The 19115-nt window shown below is 40.0% G+C and overlaps 2 protein-coding genes across 4 annotated transcripts in view; one reads left to right on the top strand and one right to left on the bottom strand.

Annotated features, from left to right (window-relative positions):
* Window positions 1-284: 284 nt before the first annotated feature.
* LOC307031178 (interferon-induced protein 44-like) lies at window positions 285-8646 on the top strand. The gene is made up of 8 exons (XM_079668053.1): window positions 285-400; window positions 1115-1595; window positions 1993-2041; window positions 2430-2625; window positions 2727-2879; window positions 2986-3157; window positions 3829-3929; window positions 7903-8646. Exons 2-8 carry the CDS (start codon window positions 1124-1126, stop codon window positions 8089-8091), a joined length of 1332 nt encoding a protein of 443 aa, XP_079524179.1. The 5' UTR covers window positions 285-400; window positions 1115-1123; the 3' UTR covers window positions 8092-8646.
* Window positions 8647-9635: 989 nt separating this feature from the next.
* The window catches only part of LOC307031183 (rab GTPase-activating protein 1-like), a 35892-nt gene continuing 26412 nt past the window's right edge, over window positions 9636-19115 (bottom strand). For all 3 annotated transcript variants that reach the window (XM_079668062.1, XM_079668063.1, XM_079668064.1), the window contains 6 exons: window positions 17656-17766; window positions 15903-16007; window positions 15157-15240; window positions 14618-14689; window positions 13412-13612; window positions 9636-12593 (listed from right to left, as the gene is read on the bottom strand). In XM_079668062.1, coding sequence (XP_079524188.1) covers window positions 12438-12593; window positions 13412-13612; window positions 14618-14689; window positions 15157-15240; window positions 15903-16007; window positions 17656-17766 — 729 coding nt within the window. In that variant the 3' untranslated portion in view covers window positions 9636-12437. The remainder of the gene's footprint in view (window positions 12594-13411; window positions 13613-14617; window positions 14690-15156; window positions 15241-15902; window positions 16008-17655; window positions 17767-19115) is intronic.

The following is a 19115-nucleotide window of genomic DNA, read 5'->3' as shown; positions in this document are numbered from 1 at the left end:
AGGTCTAGTGTTTTTTTACAGATTGGGCGAGGGTGTGGTGAATCCTAGTTCAAACACGTGCAAATTTGCCTCATAAAAAAAGTATAGCCTACGTTTATTCCAGTATGAAGCCCATTGTGTGATAAAAAGTTTCATTCTGTGACAACTGGATTCAGGTTCAATTTGAACTAAATGGAACTAAAGGAAGAAAACACTAGGGGGTTTCACATGTTCAGGATACACAGTGGGCTACACAGCTTTATTAGAGACAAACTTCAGTTTTATTTTGAAAGCCAAATTACCGGAGAATATCCGGATAGCCACTTTCACTTTCGTTTATCAATTTCTGAAACCACATTGCTGCACACATCTCTATCGTAGCTGGTCAAGATCCTCAAGTATCTAGATAGACCATAAGAAGGTAAGTTTAAAAAAGAACAACGGATTATATTTTGGGGGGGGGGGTGGTGTTGGTAAAAAAACGGAACTTGTTTGGCTGCAGTAGGCTATATGTAAACCGAGGTGTGGCAGACTGAGACAGGGGTTTAGAGCTACTTGTTTAGCTGCCTTTACATCGATTTCGACTGATAATGTGCTGTGATTTAATTTGTAACTGTGATTAGCTCAGCTTTTTTTTCTAGAGCTATTTAATAATGTACACCTCTACTGATCTATATTCACCTTACACATATTGCTCTCTTGCATACGCTTTAATGATGATTGGATCTTCAATGCTTAAAACGTGTTGAAATGAATTTCAACCACATTCAATGCAAACTGCAAATATTATTTTTTCTTGCTAGATAAAACAACAAATATGGCCTTTGCATGCTACTCTGATCCAAAGTTAGCGTTTTTCCTTACACTATACAGTATAAACGTATTTTGTAAGCTCTTCTTTTAAGGTATATTTCACATTAATGTCTTGATTGATTTCCCACAATTATGAATAGTTGGATGAAACTATATCTTTGAGTTTGATTAGAAATAATCCACCCAACACATATGATGGGGCAGAGGTTTCAAAAATATTGACAGATTGCCTTTTTATGAGAAACTAGTTTTCCCAACAGGTGCCACAGATTTCACAATCCATCAATCTAATTTTAATTATCATTTCTCATTTTATGACCAGCTGTCCACCATGAACTCCATGCTATCCAGGAGCAAGCAGATAACTATCTGCTCCCAGCTGGGAAGAGTCAAACTGCAGCTTCTGTACAAGGCCAGCATCCACGGTTTCACCAGCCTAGCCTTCCACCAACGATGTGACAACCGCTGTCCCACAGTGTCTGTGGGCTATAACGCCTCAGGTTACGTGTTTGGAGGCTACACCAAACAACCTTTCAGTCAGTCTTCGGCCTATGTGAAGGATGACCAGGCCTTTCTCTTCACCTTCAGTGGAGAAAAGCTCCACAAATATCCGGCCGCTAACGATGCTGGTGCAGTGAAAATGATGGCTAAATGTGGTCCATATTTTGGAGAAGATTTGGTTCTTGTCTATGCAAACAATGCAGTTGTACATAGCGCCCCAGGGAATTATTACAACTTCACTGCTGCTGATATGCATGGGAACGACCTCACCCTGACTGAGTGTGAAGTCTATCAAGTGGAGGGTGAGTTCACGATAATAACCAGTCACAAGTGTTAAATTATATTCAATCATCCACTAGTAATTGATTGCCCCTGAACATCTGAGTGAGACTGACAGAGACGACATTTCCCCTAAAAGTTACATCATTGAGTTTAAATTATCTCCACCAGTCACCATGCGGGCTCTGTACTTTTGGTATTATCGTTGAACCTATTAAACTTCATTGGTCGATATTAATACAACATTTCAGGCAATACAAATGTTCGTTAAAACAATTAAATATGACATGTCATATTAATGCCAATTTTATTTATTTTTTGCCACGTAAACTCATCTCATAGAAAATGTTGTATCGGTGAATAATATTTTTTACAACATTTGATCAGATTGTTTTTCTCAAAGTTGTGTTTGTTCAACAGAAACCACAGCACTTGAGAGGCCATGGAGGACTATACACTGGGAATCTGTGTAAGAGAGATACCGTCCTTCACATAATGCTATTATATGCTTTGCTCTTTACTATACAGTATGACATTAATTACAGTGTGTTCATAATTTTGATATTTAATATGTTTTAAATGCCATGACATGGAAATTAGCTATGTTCGCATAATATACATAATATGCCAGCTTTTTCTTATTATATTACACTCATTGGCTGTGCAAAATATTATGCAATGGGATTGTTTGGCATAATCAATTTAATTGACAATAATTGTACCTGCGACCATCGCTGGCTCTATCAGATCTACCACAGAGGACAACTTGCTGTGCATAACAATCTGTATCAACCAGGCTTCAAAACAACTGAAAAGCCTTTTAGCTAGAACATTAAAACAAACAAATTATTGTACAGGAAGAAGAACGAGCTAAAGGAGAGTATTAAGATCTACCAACCCACAGACAGCTCTGTGTCCCAGGCTCGGGTCCTGCTCATTGGACCAGTTGGAGCTGGAAAATCCAGCTTCTTCAATTCTATCAACTCTGTGTTCAGAGGCCACGTCACCAGCCAGGCCATGGCTGGCTGCTTCACCACCAGCCTCACCAGACAGGTGCGTCCTGCCTCTTGATGATATCCTTGTGTTTGATTTGAAAATAAAAATCCCTGTCCTTCATTTTGTGGTTTGTTGTTCCATCTCTTTGTTTGCAACAGTTTCGAACCTACTCAGTGAAAGATGGACGCAAAGGAAAACCTCTGCCAATCATCTTCTGTGATACCATGGGATTGGAGGAAAGCACAGGGGCGGGACTTGATATTGAGGACATCAGCAGCATCCTCAAAGGTCATCTGCCCGACCGTTATCAGGTACAGCTTTTTGTAACATTCAGTAGGACATTGAACACATGAGCCATTGATCTGGCTGTCGTTGACTCAAACTATCTGTGTGTTTCCCATGAACTGCATTTTGCAGTTCAACACCTCTGCTCCTCTGGATTCGGATTCTAGTGGCTATCTGAAGTCTCCTGAGCTTAAGGACAAGATCCACTGTGTGACCTACGTCATTGATGCCTGCAAGGTCTCCATCATGCCCCCAAAGCTGGAGGAAAAGCTAAATGGTATTCGTAGAAAGGTCAACTTAATGGGTAAGTTCAATGCACTACCACTTTAAAGAGACACTGTAATAGTTGATATTAAGTAGACCCTCCAGAAAAACGCGGGCAAAAATCCTTGATTATGAGATTAAACATGCAGGGTTTTTATGTGATTTTATGCGGTGAAATAGAGGGAAAATGCGAAATATAATATATAATAATATAATATAATAATAATTTTTTTTAAATATTGGGCTGTCTTATTTATTCTCTCTCACACACAACCTGCCACTAACGTTAAACCCCTTTCCTATTCAATTAAACACATTCAATGTTTATGTATTGTAAAATAAATTGGGCTATTTTAATCGCACGCACGCACGCACGCACGCACGCACGCACGCTCGCACGCACGCACGCACGCACGCACGCACGCAGAAGGTCTAATTAAGGGGGATAACACAATTCCCACCTTCCCTTGGCCTACGCCTAGACAGTGGTTTACAGCCATTGGGACTTCTTTTAGGTGGTTGTATACTTACTGCATCATTGATCAACACCGCAAACTACTAGTTTACGAGTAAATCCTGAAAGTCAAATTGCAATCCACATTTAAAAGGTATTTCAGTAGTGCTACTGTGCCTACCTACTGATATTTTGACAGGCGGACCTTACAAAATCGACAGTATTTGGAGATGTTCTTTCTGCTCTGGTTTTTCTAGGGATTCCTCAGCTGGTCCTGCTCACGAAAGTTGATGAAGCCTGCCCTTTGGTGAAAGAGGATGTGAAAAACATTTACAAGAGTGGCTACATCAAAGAATTGGTGAGGCTTTTACACAGAAAAAAAGCAAGATGAATTGTTGTAGGGTTGCAGTGTTTTAAGGGCATTGACATGGACCTATTGAAATTCTTTATTTGAACCTTATACTGAGCACTAAATGTTTGCAGTTGTTAAGGCCTTAACGTTTACCAAAAGTTGATTTCTTTTTTTGAAAATTGTGGGGAGAAAGCTCTAAAGCGTCCCCTACAAATCTGCTAAAAGACAGCCCCTCGTTGAGGTTTCACTTACAAGTATGACATTTGGTGGGCATGTAGAGAATGATGGGATGCACAAAAGTGCCTCTTGGTGTCATTCCGTAAACCCAACAGGAAGTCGGCCATTTTGCACTTTTCACATGGTTTATTTGAATGTGAGGCATGAATATTATGATGCATGTTCTACACATCAAATCAAATCAAATCAAGTTTTATTTATATAGCACATTTATAAACGATTTTTGGTCGAGCCAAAGTGCTGTACATATAATAAAAATAGCCTACAGTAGAGACACTTTACAGCAAATACAACAGCACCGTTTTGTTCAGAATATCAGTATGAGAAAAACGACACCCTCTATCCTTAGACCCTCACATCGTACAAGGAAAAACTCCCGGAGAAAGCCCACAGTTTAAAGGGGAAAAAATGGGAGAAACCTCAGGGAGAGCAACAGAGGAGGGATCCCTCTCCCAGGACGGACAGACGTGCAATAGATGCCGTGTGTAAATCAAAGAGATAATACATTTTACAGCATATAGACCGAATGTTAGGAAATGCATGTGTCTGTAATAAGAAGATGAATCTATGAAGATGTCAGCTACAATCCTGTGGAAGCCATCAGGGAAGCAGCATGACGAGACCCAGGCAGGACCGCAGAGACAGGTTCAGCCACGACCCGAAGTCCACGACTTAATCCAGAACTCAGGATAGAGGATCCAGGACACAGGACTACAGCAAGAGGATCAGCCTCGACTCAAGATCCCGGTGTCGATATAGACTCAAAAGAAGAAAAAAGATTTGGCTGGGTTAATCGGAACATGAGAATACACAGACACAGACAGAGAGGGAAAAGGTCATTGGATAAAAGTTATTCTTGATAACCCTCTAGAAAGATCTCATGAACTTCCCCACTCAATCAAGACCCGAGCAGTTCTATTAGATATAGGATAAGGAACAGAGATAGGGAGCACAACAACCTATCTCTTTGTCAGATGCACTCCCCCGCTTATTTAAGCGACTCTGTACCCCGTTACCCTCTACAAGGCCATAGACCAGCAGAGGGAAAACGGGGGGTTGGTAAGGGTAAGGGTTTTTAAGAATAAACCGCAACCGGGTCTAAAGGGAAAAAAAAGATGAAATATAAGGTACTATATTTTAAGTAATCCTATCTACTATTCCTATATTCGAATAATGTATAAACTATTTAAAAAATACTTTATGAAATCCTATGTTATGTTATAAATATTATGATAAAGAACTAAATGAATAAATAAATGAATAAATAAATAATTAAACAAAAGCCAGAGACAAAAAGTGAGTTTTAAATGTTGATTTAAAAAAAAAACAGGGTCTGGGCCGACCTCACATGGAGGGGCAAAGTATTCCAGAACCTGGGGCCAGCCGCTGCGAAAGCTCGATGCCCTCGGGTTTTGAACCTGGTCATAGGCACTATCAACAGCAGCTGATCAGCAGACCTTAAGGCTCTGCCTGGGGTGTAGCGATGGATGAGTTCGGCTATATAGGCAGGAGCCAGCCCATTTAGGGCTTTGAAAACAAATAAAATGAGTTTAAAATCTATTCTGAACAGAACTGGAAGCCAGTGCAATGAAGCCAGAATTGGGGTGATATGGTCACACTTTTTATGGCCAGTGAGAAGACGTGCAGCTGCATTCTGAACTAGCTGGAGGCGTCTAATTGAGGCCCGGTCCATACCCACATACAGAGGATTGCAGTAATCCACTCTCGAGGTAACAAAGGCGTTAATAACCCTTTCTAGGTCTTTAAAAGATAAAAACGACTTGGTCTTAGCCAATAGTCGTATTTTGAAAAAGCAGGTCTTGACTACAGTGCTAACCTACTTATCAAATTTAAAGGCGCTGTTGAAGGTCACTCCAAGGTTCATGACAGAGGGGAGGATATTTTTATTGAAGGAGCCCAGAATATCAACCGGGGAGACTATTGTTTGGGGTCCAAAAAAGATGACCTCTGTCTTGCTCTCATTGAGGGTGACGAAGTTTTGGCTCAGCCAGGATTTAATCTCTGTTAAGCAGTCCTGCAACTGCTGTAGTGAGTTGGCATTTTGATTGAGAGGCAGATAGATCTGTACATCATCAGCGTAACAATGGAAAGGGATATTATGTTTTGTGAGAATTGAACCTAGGGGCAGTATATACAATAGAAAAAGGATGGGGCCCAGAATCGAGCCCTGGGGAACCCCACAGGTAAGAGGGGCTTTGGCAGAGGAGAAGGCACCTAGCTGCACTGAGAAGCTACGGTACGTCAGATAAGACCTGAACCATGCAAGGGCAGAGCCTGTAATGCCTGCGGACTGTTCAAGCCGTGACAACAGGATACTATGATCCACAGTGTCAAAGGCAGCAGTTAAATCTAACAGCACCAGGACAGCTGGGCTACCTGAGTCGGCGGCTAAGAGCAGATCATTAAAAACTCTTAAAAGGGCTGTTTCAGTGCTATGCATAGGTTTAAAGCCAGACTGAAATGTTTCATGGATGCCATGCGTGGTTAAAAATGACTGCAGCTGGGCGTAGACTACTCACTCCAGGGCTTTAGATAAAAAGGGTAGCTGGGAGATGGGCCTGAAATTTGCGAGAATGGAGGGATCGAGATTTTTCTTTTTAAGTAGTGGCTCAACCACGCCATGTTTGAAGGCAGCTGGGACACATCCTGAGCTAAGAGAGGTGTTTACAAGCAATAAAATACTTGCTCCAACTGAATCGAAAACATCTCTAAGGAAGCGAGAGGGAATGCTGTCTGAGGTGCAGTTTGTCGGCCGCAGGTGCTTGACTACATCTGAGAGAGAGGAGAGGGATACAGGCTCAAAGTGGTCGAGGACTGCAGGGCACAGAAAGGGAGCAGGATCTGGGGTAGCACTAGTATAGGCTAGCCTAAGAGCAGATACTTTTTCGATAAAAAATGTAATAAATGTATCGCAGAGAGTAGTTGATGGCACAATTGGAGAAGCATCACAAGGATTAATGATCGAGTTGAGGACATTAAAAAGAACCTGAGGTTTATGGCTGTTTTTGGAGATTAACAGAGAAATATACTCTGTTTTGGCTGCCGTCTGATAATCGGAAAGGCAAGCACGAAGAATTTCTAAGGAGACATGGAGTTTATCCTTTTTCTCTCTGCACGCCTGCAAGCGCGTCTAAAAGCATTGAACCACGGCTCTGAGAGAACTTTGTTGCGTCTAAGCGTAAAAGGAGTAACGGAATCCAGTATTAGTGTGCATGTCGAATCAAACAAAGAGATAAGCTCATCCGCACTAAAAGCACAGTTCACCTCTAATTTACAAATCGGATAAGTATTAAAACATGAGCAACATACTGTTGGTGAAGCGCGTGTTCTCTAGCGCCACATAGTGGAAACCTGAGGTGGTTCAAGATATGCAACACATCATTTCCTGTGCAATGTTCACTCGTGCGGCTGGTCTCCAATTTATTTTTTACCTTAATAGCAAGATATATAGGCTGACAAGCCAGTCAAAGATTATTTATATCCTTAAGTTTGTGTGATCTAATCAGGCTGATTAAAATGATATTGACCGTAAATGTATTGAAGATGGTTTTAACAATAATTTGAGTCTTTCTCTTCTGCATGTCTTTTACAACCCCTTTTACGATGTTGAACAGACAAATGCAAACAACATTTAGCTGTGATTTCACAAAAGCAGACATCATTCTTTGTTGTCTTTAGAAAAAGGCATGAACTAGTTTAATTTAAACCTTTTGTGATTCAGATGCAGGAGGTCAGCGCTCGTCTCGGTGTGCCGCTGTCCTGTGTTGTTCCCGTGAAGAACTACTGCGAGGAGTTGGAGTTGGACCCGGACTGCACTACCCTGCTGCTGAGCGCCATCATCCAGATGCTTCGCTTCACAGACAACTACTTTGATGACATTAGTGACAAAGTCAGCAACATGGAAGTGTGACGACCCCGAAAGAGTAGCAAGTATTTGTGCAGCAGGTGTTTTTATTTGTCCAACTGTAATGAAATGTCAATCACATTCAGGGAATTTGCCAAGTTTAAGTGAAATAAAGATATTACAGTTTCTAATTTTCAGTTGGAAACTGTTGCGTGCAACTCCCATTTTCTTATTTAGAAACTAGAGTTCAAAACATCATAAGCTGATCCAAATGGTCACATATCTGTTCTATTTCAAGTCACTTCATGAGTAGAAATTATGACATGATAGAGTGCTATTTAATTTTTTCATTAAATGGTGCAACGACTTATTTACAGTACAATTTTTGCTCATTCAGTTGGACATTTAACCATAAGTTTGACTTACTAACATATTATCAGATATTACTATATATAGCTATGATCATTTATTCTTTACTGCTTTATCGTTTTGTTTTTTCAATTTTCCACACAATATGAGTGTTACATTAGACATTGTTTCAGCAATCATTGTAAGCTTTGACTGCTAAGTGCACACATGGTGAAAGGTGATGCAGTGCAAAATAAACAGTTAACATGTTCAGTCATGGATTTGTTTCTACAGAAATAATTTGTTATATTGGCTGATACACGCTCTTTGTGAGGGTAACAATTGCAATGCGACCTATAACTGCAACACAAATTGCAATTGGACCTGTTTTTTGTTATTTCGAAAACAAAAGTTTTGTCGCTAAAATGTGTCTAAGAATTCCAATAACTCCCTTCAAAAATACAATTATTATATGTGTGGTAATACAAAATGTACATTAAAATGAATAAACTAATTAAAAGTAGTAGTGCGCACAAACACTCAGATCCACATTTATTTAATTTGTTGGCTCTTTAAAATTCAATTGACCCAAAGTACAATGTGCAAATGTCAGCGAGGGGCTGTGAGATGTGACAACTAACCCGAGGCTGATATTTAGAGATGTTTTGGTTGTGTGGCAGTTTAATAAGATAATGGTTTGGTTACTAATGAGTGAGTCCTGAAAATAACTCAAACAAACCAAAACAAATTCTCTACAGAAAATGGGTTAAAAATCCTCAATGTGGAAACTCATAATGTCCAGCATGTTGTCCAATTATCCAATCAGGACACACCTCCTAATGAAGGCACATGAAGGCGAGGCTCAGTTATTCCCTGATTTGGAACAGATTAAGATGTGCTGTGGTCGAAATTTTTATTTGAATCAATTGTTTCATGAACAAGCCAAGTGACCAATAAGGGTATTTCAAAACGCATATAATTAACATAAACTCTTAGTTTTAAATTTGGTAAAGGAAGTAAAGACTACATTTAAAATGTTATGTTTGTAGGAGTAGTGTCATCATTTTAAACATCAATTACGCACTAATAAATTACACAATCATCAAAGAATCGTCGTTTTCAGTTGAGTCATTTAAGTTAACTTTTTTTCATAACATTATTTAATGAGGGGAAAATATCTCAGTTTTAATAGTCAACATGATTTAAGCTGTCCATAATCAATAACTAAAGTAAACATTTTGTTCTTCAATAAGAGCCCAAAGTGCATGAACAGAAAAACTGAGATTTATTAATGCGGATCAGACAGTTACTGTACAGTGAACAGTGTTGGAGTCGGACCAGTCCCTCTCTGTGTAACACACACACCTCTAACGCGACTCCCCACCTGCTCTTGTAGGTCGTTACAAATGAAATGAATTCGAGTGGATTATAAATTGGCATCTGTCCTCTCTGCGACATTAAATCATCAGTTAAAAAATAATTATGCTCTGTGCTCAGGATTACTTTTAAACAAACTTACATCTTGAAATAGTGTTTAAAATATCAACATTGTGTTAGTGCACATGAGACAACTTGCCCACAGTTTACATTTAACCGGTTGTAGGACTTTGAATGATGAACGATTGTGAAGAAGGAATGTCCTGGAAATGCAAAACACATGGGATTCAATGATTCCTTTTTCTGCCTGGCCATGATATTGATGCATTTCCACAGAGGCCGCCAGTGAGAGGACAATGGTCGTACTGGGGGGCTCTCGGTGGAAATGTGTCAAGCATACTGCTGAAAATGAGATTCAGCAGATCTGTCAATCAGATCACATGGGGACGGAGCAGAGGGGACGCTCTTATCGCACCGCAGACACTCTCCGACATTACAAACTGTCAGATGGCTTCTCTCTCCTCAGGCAACGGCTTCAGTCATCAACAGAAAAGGCAGCCATGTGAAGAAGAAACCATTTCAACTTCAACCACTTAGCTTACAGTGCAGAACACACAAGAACATACACAGCCAATTACACACTCACACACAACTACACATGGGCTTGGTCCGAGTCCAAAGGCTCATTTCAGTGACAACAGCAGTGGATAATCAATGGGGATATTTGGCACCTACACTGCAGCGTTCTGCTAACACAGCACTAACATACATGTTAAAGCTACACAGACTTTTTGGCAATTTCTTGTTATTTTTCAACCGAGTACACATACAATGAATCATCCTTGTGTCGTGGCTGTGGTCCTCAATCCTAATATTGTTATTAGCAAGCAGCAATGTAGTAATAAGTAGAACATGTATGTTGTTTGTTTTCATTTATTTAGTTCTTAAAGTTAGTAGTCCCTTGTTGCATTAATGTCAAGCATACATGAATTTATTTTACTGACAGAATTACCTGTACATAAATAAAGCTCGCTACATTTTAAGAGTTAGGGTTTATAAGTTCTCAATTTCAAGAAATAACTAGTTGGCTGGTAACATTTAATACAGTTTATTCTGAATAGTTAGCACAGCAACTGAGCACAGGAAAGATTCAGGTATAAACATGCCTAATTCAATCTTTGTGTAAACAATCAATTAAAAATGGTGTCATTATAAGCAGACAGAGGGAATTAAGGTGTTGGCACAGCTGTGCAAAATGGCCTGAGACTGCTTGGCAATGACGGGGGGGGAACGTGCAGCTTAATTTTGCTTATTTATGCTTTGCTAGGTGTTTATTTAGGGATGGACTGTGCTTTGTAACAGATACTTTAGAACATACTGAACGTTAGAGTTACCTAATTTAACGCACTGGCTCTATATCTACAGGGAAGTTGGATAACAGTAACAGGTATGAACAGGTACTTTGAGTACTTCCTGTAGGTGTTGTCTGCACAGCGTTACGTAACACAGGCAGGTATAATCAGTTCCTCCTACTGTGATGGATTATCTAGATCAATACAAGCCTTTTTTAAAGTCTGTAAAAATAACCAATGCCAGAAATAAATCACAAGTCCTTTTACCTCCAACTATACTGCTTGTTTGCACACTCCAAAGTCAAACTGTGCACTCTAAAACAATAACATTAACAAATGAATTTAAAAAACATTTTCAAATTTACAACCAGTTATTTAAAAAAAACATTTTGGAGACATTCACTCAAAAAGAGCCCATTTCTGCAGGCACCACAACTGTGAACTAATGTATGGCTGCATGCGCGTCTAGTGATAATCCACACCATGAGTTCAACCCGTGACATCAAGCTCTCTGCAGGCTGTCACTGTGGGTCTTCAGCGTTTGGACTCGACCGACTGTGCTTACCAACATCTAGGGAGTTGACATTCAATTTCCAAACGGTAAAAAAAAACAAAAACAAAGAACTTTTCTTTTTTTTCTGAACTGTACAAGATTATTACAAAAATCAATAATTAGTTATACATATTTATATGACAACATTATTAACGTTATATTACTATAAAGAAATACAACTTTTTGTGTTGTTTTTGTTTAAGACTGAATGCAGTATTCTTTTTTCAGAGTGCTGTAGCTTTGCTGCGCTGAAGGTCTCTACATATCTATGCATTAAACGTGTAATATATCGGCACCTGTAGCTGTTTCACTCATTGAAAATATTATGTAAATTGTGAGACTGATTGTAATTTTCAGCTACACAAATCCTAATTTCACACAGATAAATGAACTAACAGGTAGCAAGATCTGGTCACAAGGCGGAGCTAAATAATACACCAATAAGAGCAATTGTGTTTACCCAGCTTTCCTATAATGAGAACTCAACAATAAACGTGTAGATAACGGCTGCTGAGCCTCATGATGATCCACCCTCGCCTGTCACCTGTGACGTTTACGTTTTGTTCCCTCAAACGTAAACATTAAGTGAAACAGGAAGCAGTCATCCGCCCATTTCCTCCCTCATATTTTCAGCTGTTTGCAGTCCAAGAAGCTGGCGAGCTCTGCGCTGCCACCTGCTGGAAAAAGAATACTGCATTTCTCCGCCGCTTGTTCCTTCAACTTTTGTTCCTCAGCTCTAGTGTGCATCCTGCAGGGAAAGGAGATATGGAGGGAGGGTTTGTTTAGGCAGGCCCCTCCTTCGGAGAGGAGGGGGCCTGGGACGTGGAGCTGGAGGAAGAGGAGGAGGAGCTCTTCAGGGAGCCCAGAGTTTTGCTGAACCACGAGTTCTTGGCTGCCTGGATCTCGTTCATCAGGACCCCCCGCTGGTGCTCCAGCTCCTGCAAAGAGACAGAAGTTTATCATTTGTTTAGCTCCAAGTCTAACAACATGTGATCCGGACTGTTCAGCTGCTAAACATATTTCCATCAGCTTTAAGCACTTTATGACAATTGACAATTCAAAAAGGAAGCCAGATAGTCTTTTCAATACAGCTGTGTATTCTGATAAACACTGAATGGCCCGTCTTCTTGGTATATCAACTAAGTGTCAGCAGCTGCATGTACTTTTTGTATGGATTGGGTGGAAGGTGTTTTTTTGTAGTGTCTCACTTCTTTGTTATGTTATGAATTTAAAAGTTTTGTTTTTAGTGAAATGTATGAAAAACTAGTGGTTGAATTGTTACAAAATGTAGTAGAGGTGTCAATGTACCCTTCAGAAATATATCTCAATTTGGTCATACAGTACAATACTGAGGCTCCTTCCTCGGGTCAAGTTTTGTATTTGTCCAATACTAGTAGCTTTAGCATCAGCCTTAGCTGTGCTTGTGTTCTACACGTGTAAGACAAGTTAAGACAAGACAAGTTAAAATGCTTGTGTTTTAAGAATCAGCAAAAAATCTGCATTTTGACTTATTTACTATGTGCATGTGGAAGTTAGCATTTAGCTTCAAGCGTTGCTGTACCTAAATAAAGCTAGCTAGCATGAATATTACCTTGTTTGTGTTTGGTGTCTATGTTTCTACCTTTTTTACACACTTTCTTTATATACTAACTTTAAATCTTCATATTATATGCATTTTCTGAGGGAGTAGTGCCACAGCCTTGACATCTCTGTTGCTATTTGTATTTCCACCCCTGTCCTCCATGGTGTTGCTCACCTGCATGCGGCACTTGGCCTCCACCAGCTGCAGTTTGGTCTGAGCCAGCTCCAGCTCCAGATGCCTCAGCTGCTCCTTCAGTCCGTCCTTCTCCTCGTCCATGGGCTCTGTGGATGTGTGGTCTCTCCCCGGGGACGAAGCCTGGAGGGACCCCAGGGTCGTGAACAGGTCCCTACAGCGGTCACAGCCCATCACTTTACTCTGCAGGGGCACACAAACACGCAAAGGCGTTAGGTTGGTGGGTGAACACACTGTATGGACATGTACAAATATATGCTAAAAATAAGTGCTGTGCTAAAACAAAGTATTACATCTGGTGTGGAAGTACATGTACACTTGCTTATCTTGAGTTGAAAGTAATATCTTGGTGTTTTTAGTTCATTTATCTTTGTACTTATGCAGACCCCTGCTTAATCTAGACAGTGCTGTATCCGTGTAAGAGCAATATGCCTTGATGAAGACTAAAACTAACTTAAAAGAGGACTTGGAGTGTCTTTCCTTTATTTTCCTGGTGGATGGGACTTCATAGGCAGAGCCATTAAACATATTTGTACACACTATTCCTGTCATGTACTTATTGCCCAAGGAAAGTTCAATCCCCACCTGATCCATTTCATCACACTATATTCCCGGCTCAACCCTTTTAATCCAACAATCTGTGTTGGGTAAATATTTGATACACAGTTCAGCCAAAGCTTACATTAATCAGACCATATTTACACATTACCCAACATTGTTTTCTCCAAATCAGGTTTCTTTTCTCTCAGATCCATCTCATACAAGTAGTATTTATTTATATGTTAATGACAGTAATTCTTTAAAAAACGTCTCATGACTGCAGTGTCAGGGTCCTGTGGTTCACCAACCATCACCGAGACACACAGGAGAAAGTGTGACATTAACACTTGTATACGGCATTTCTTTCCTGAATAAACTGGAAAAACATTAAATTAGAAAGACTGATCTCTTCTTCAGGATGGATAAACTGCCACACCTACCAAGCGAGACGTTGCATGTCTGACGGGGGCTAAACGAGCCACCTGGGATCATTTGTGCAATCGGGTTCTTTATTAGTGTAATAATGTTTCAACCTGAGTGTGTCCTAACAGAACAATGCTGCAAAGAAACATGTTCCCTAATGCAACAAATGGTGGTTTTAGTTTAGGTTTGAATGTCTCCCTAACGTGCATCAGCTGTTTATCTCACCCTGACGATGTCCAGCTCTTCTTTTGTTGCCGCCTGCTGTTTTTCCAACCGGGTGCTTAACTGGGAGCATATCTGAAAAAAGGAGAGGAAGTTTGTTTATATAGTAGACAACACATTTAAACTCAACTGTACTTTAATTTCTTTTTTAAAATACACATTGATCAACACCAATGTAAATTTGCTTGAGTAAGCAAAAAGTCTAATTTTAAAACTGTTGTTCACGGGATAAAAAGCCTAAAGGAGTAAGGCAGGCATGATTCAAGAGAAGACATTCAGTTAAGTTTATTTTACTCTTCAATAAAACTCAGCATTATGATATTTTCCTTAAAAATAAATTTCACATACATATTTCCACATATTCAAGAAAAAACATCCATGTTCTTTGGGTTTCATCTGGTGTGTATTGCAATCTGTATTACCCTGTTACTTTGTGTTAACAGTTACTATTAGTTGGGTATGAATGGTCAGAGTGACACTAATCATTTACTTTGAATACTGTACAGCAGGTGGATTTATTTAGGTTATTGAAACAGTCAAACCTGTTTGTATTCAGCGATGATCGCTGTGGTTTTCTTGATCTCCAGCTCGGCTTTTTCCAGCTCCCTCCTGAACACTTCCTTCAGCTGGGAGAAACAAAACAACATGACAAATACATTGAAGTGCACACGAATGAGAACGATGAACACAATGTTTATGCTAATGCAAATGTCAGGGCTTTGGTAAGAATCATTAACATTCACACATCAGTATCTCATTTACAAAACATAATATATGACTTTAGCAAGGCTGGCTACTTTTGGTGATATTATAAACCACCACTCACAGGAAAGGTTGTGCTTGGTTTTAAAGGTACCTTAAAGGTTACAACCAATAGAGTCCATACATTTTGTTTGTGGTTTGTTTACGCTCTTGATCAACACAACTAATGAGTACCATTTCAATTCAGATTTTTTATAGATAACTCTTTTGGATTGCTTCTTTAACTAGCACACTTATTCTGTAAAGCCACCTAGGGATACATTTTATTTGGTCCATAACTAAAACTGATTTAAGTAGTGTGTTATTACTTGTGCATTTCAGTATTATAGCTGAACAGTGAAGCCCTTTGGCCAACTTCACAGGAGACACACTGTTGCCACATAAAGAATTGCTCAAATCTGTGTGTGTTATTACCAAACTAAACTCCACGATATTCAAGCATTGACTGCAGAGATCACTGAGCTAATTAACCAATGAGGCGTGTGGTTTGTTAAGGCTGAGCTTATACAGAGAGTGCAGTTGATACCTGGGCCGTCTCCTCCTCCTGTTGTCGTTTCTCCTCCTCTGTCTCCACCAGTCGTTGCTTGGTGCTCAGCAACTCCTTGTTTAATACATCGGCCTTGTCCTCGACCTGCATGAACACACACAAACACACACAAACACACACACCAGAACATTCATTAAACAACCAATCTGCAACTGTAGCACAGACCCACCAGAGTGCACAAACACATTCAGAACTTGACACACTGGAAAATGTGCACTTTCATCATCTGTACTATTTTACTCATTAATACTTTTCTACAGGCTCATTTAGAACTGTCCAGTACAGCCAAAGTAGTCAATTGCTTATGAGCACCTTAACAAAAGCTTTTGAGGAAGAGCATTTAAATCTGTGTTGCAAAACTTTTACCTATCAATGAACCTCTGTTAGATTTAAGCCCTGTCCAAACGAGTTAACACAATAGCCGCATTCACACCGCAGGACTTTCCCTGGTACTTTGGTTCTTTAGTTCCGTTAGTACCAATAATGTTGCGTTCACACCGCCGGGACTACTCAGTGCCGGGAACTCTTTTGGCCATTTTCAGTCCCTGCTAGAGAGGTGGTACGAACCTGGTGATAAAAGAGTGCCAATTTCTATTCTATTTCTATTGGCTGGGCGAATTGCAAACCACGCCCCGTTAGACTCTGAATTTTTTTTGTTAGGCAGCCTTTTTTTCCCTCGCTACAAAACCACATCCACACCTAAGGGAGTCGTTTTTTTGTACTTTAAAGCAGTTATGACCACACGTACTACAACACCGAAGTGTTCTTAGGAAGATATGAACTTCATCTTGGTGAAGTTGATGCTGAATTCACTATTTAGTAGATAATCATGTGACACTTTATCTTTGCACTACGGTCTGTCTGCTGAGCCTACCTATTATATATATATATATATATCATGTACAGCGGGTGGGCTTTATACCCCCTCCCCCGTGTAGTTCTTCTTCTCTCGTTTTTTTTTGTACTCGCCGTGAAGTGGTTTTGCGGCCTACCAGTAAACCCAGAGAAGAAGAAGACGAAGTGACGTCAGCGTAATCTTGCCTCAGGGAAAGTACTGCGGTGTGAATGCGATTGGCACTAGCCCCCTGGCTGATTCAGTGCCGTGGTACTTTAGTGCCGGCACTAAAGTACGGCAAGTCCTGCGGTGTGAAAGCGGCTAATGCTGATTAAGTCTATTGCTGCCACGGAAAGCTGTCTGTGTTTCGCAGTATACTGGAGCTGTGCTGTCTGTGATAGCTTCCCTAGGCTGCATGCTTTTGAGCGTTTGAGCTAACGGTATCTGTCTGCTTGTACACTTTTTTGTATTGCTTTAGTCATTCCTCTGAAGGCCAAGTGTTTTTCTATTTAGCCACTCCTGAAACGTAGCTTCTGCCATGGTCCTAGCTGCTGCTACCCTGCTATGGTTTCTACTGAATGGTAATAACTCTCACTGCCAGAGGGGGGGGGAGAAAAACTCCACACTCCAGCTTTAAAATCAGGAAATGCCTTTTCTATCAGAAGAAAGCTTTTTAATAAACTCAAAGTCTGAAATGACTATGTAAAAATGTAGCTAGTTACAGCACATTTCAAATGTGCTTAGTAGCATGTATGTTGTCAGTTGGGGAACAAATACTACATGTATGAACAACCAGACTAAACAGATAGATAAATAAATACAGCTTTAACTTTAGACAAAGTTAGCGGACTATACAGTACTGTGAGTTTGATGACGTGCTGTGGAGGTGTGTGTTACCTGGTCAAGGTCATTCCGAAGGGCAATCTTACTGGTTACCAGTTCATGGGCCAGGTCATCGTTCTCCTGTTCGAGTCGCATACTGGCCTCCTGAAGACGACGATTCTCCCTCTACACACACGCACACGCACATACACACACACACAATGTGTGAGTGACAAACTTGTAAAAGAATCACATGTAAGATACACTTAACAGCACAAGCTCTTTTTGATTAAGTGATTATGTCAGGAATCTCAGGAATCTCACTGCAGAATATGATGTTTTGTTTATGAATATAACTCATTTTAGCACACACGTGGTGATATATCTGATAACAGAAGTAATGCTAACAACCTTTTTTGTTCACTTGACAATAAATGTAATATATACTGTTGCATATGTCCTGAAAGTCAGAAATGAAATGTGCAGCTTTCGTTCTGAAAAGAAAGTCACACACAATCTTAAAGTCTCCTTTGTAGACCATTAGTGGAGTCTCATGACTTCTGGTGTGCCTATAAACAGTCTCACATGCAGACCAATCAGTTGACAAGGTTATGTGCGGTCACCTGACCCCACGGCCCTGTCCCCCTCACAATGACAAAACACACAGACACAGACACAGACACACACACACACACACACACACACACACACACACACACACACACACACACACACACACACACACACACACACACACACACACACACACACACACACACACACACACACACACACACACACACACACACACACACACACACACACACACACACACACACACAAAATAGTATAAAGCTGATTTGCTGGAGCACCTTTTAAATATAATCATGTAAGTTTAAAGTACAGATCAAAACACACACATTAGCACACATGTAAGCTGCTCCTCAGAATGAATGATTTATTTCCTGTGATGGGTTTAATTTGGGCTACGTTGTTTGTGTGGAAAGTTATCATCTGCTGTCATTGTTTAGACTGGTTCAGTCTTTAAAATCTTGCATTCTCTAGCTTTTAAAATCTCACTAAATGGTCTATTTCAACATGGCGATATCAATCAGAGAATAATATAACATTTGACACAGCTCTAAGTGTATTATATAAATATGATTATTTGAGATGGGCAGAAGCGGTTGGCATAACAATCTCTCAAAGGGAAATCTTTGTTGGAGCAGAGGCAGCTTACCATGCTGCGTTCAACATTTAAAACGTCCCACATTTAAAAGTTTCCATATCCTGCTTAACTCTCTCTTCCTCTCGCTCATTTTCTCTAAACATTTTCTCTTTTATACGGATAAATATTGAAAGCATTCAAGAAGAAGTACAACTGGCCTAAAGTCATATATAGATATTATGCATACAGTATAAACGGTACATGCACATACAAAGACAAATACACACCTCAAACAATACTGTGCATTCCAATAGGTACGTACCTGTACTTGGAGTGTAAACAATATAGAAAAATGTAACTACAGTAA

The sequence above is a fragment of the Notothenia rossii genome (assembly GCF_949606895.1).
Source record: "Notothenia rossii genome assembly, chromosome: 1".
NCBI lineage: Eukaryota > Metazoa > Chordata > Actinopteri > Perciformes > Nototheniidae > Notothenia > Notothenia rossii.
This window is presented reverse-complemented; position numbering and strand designations above follow the sequence as displayed.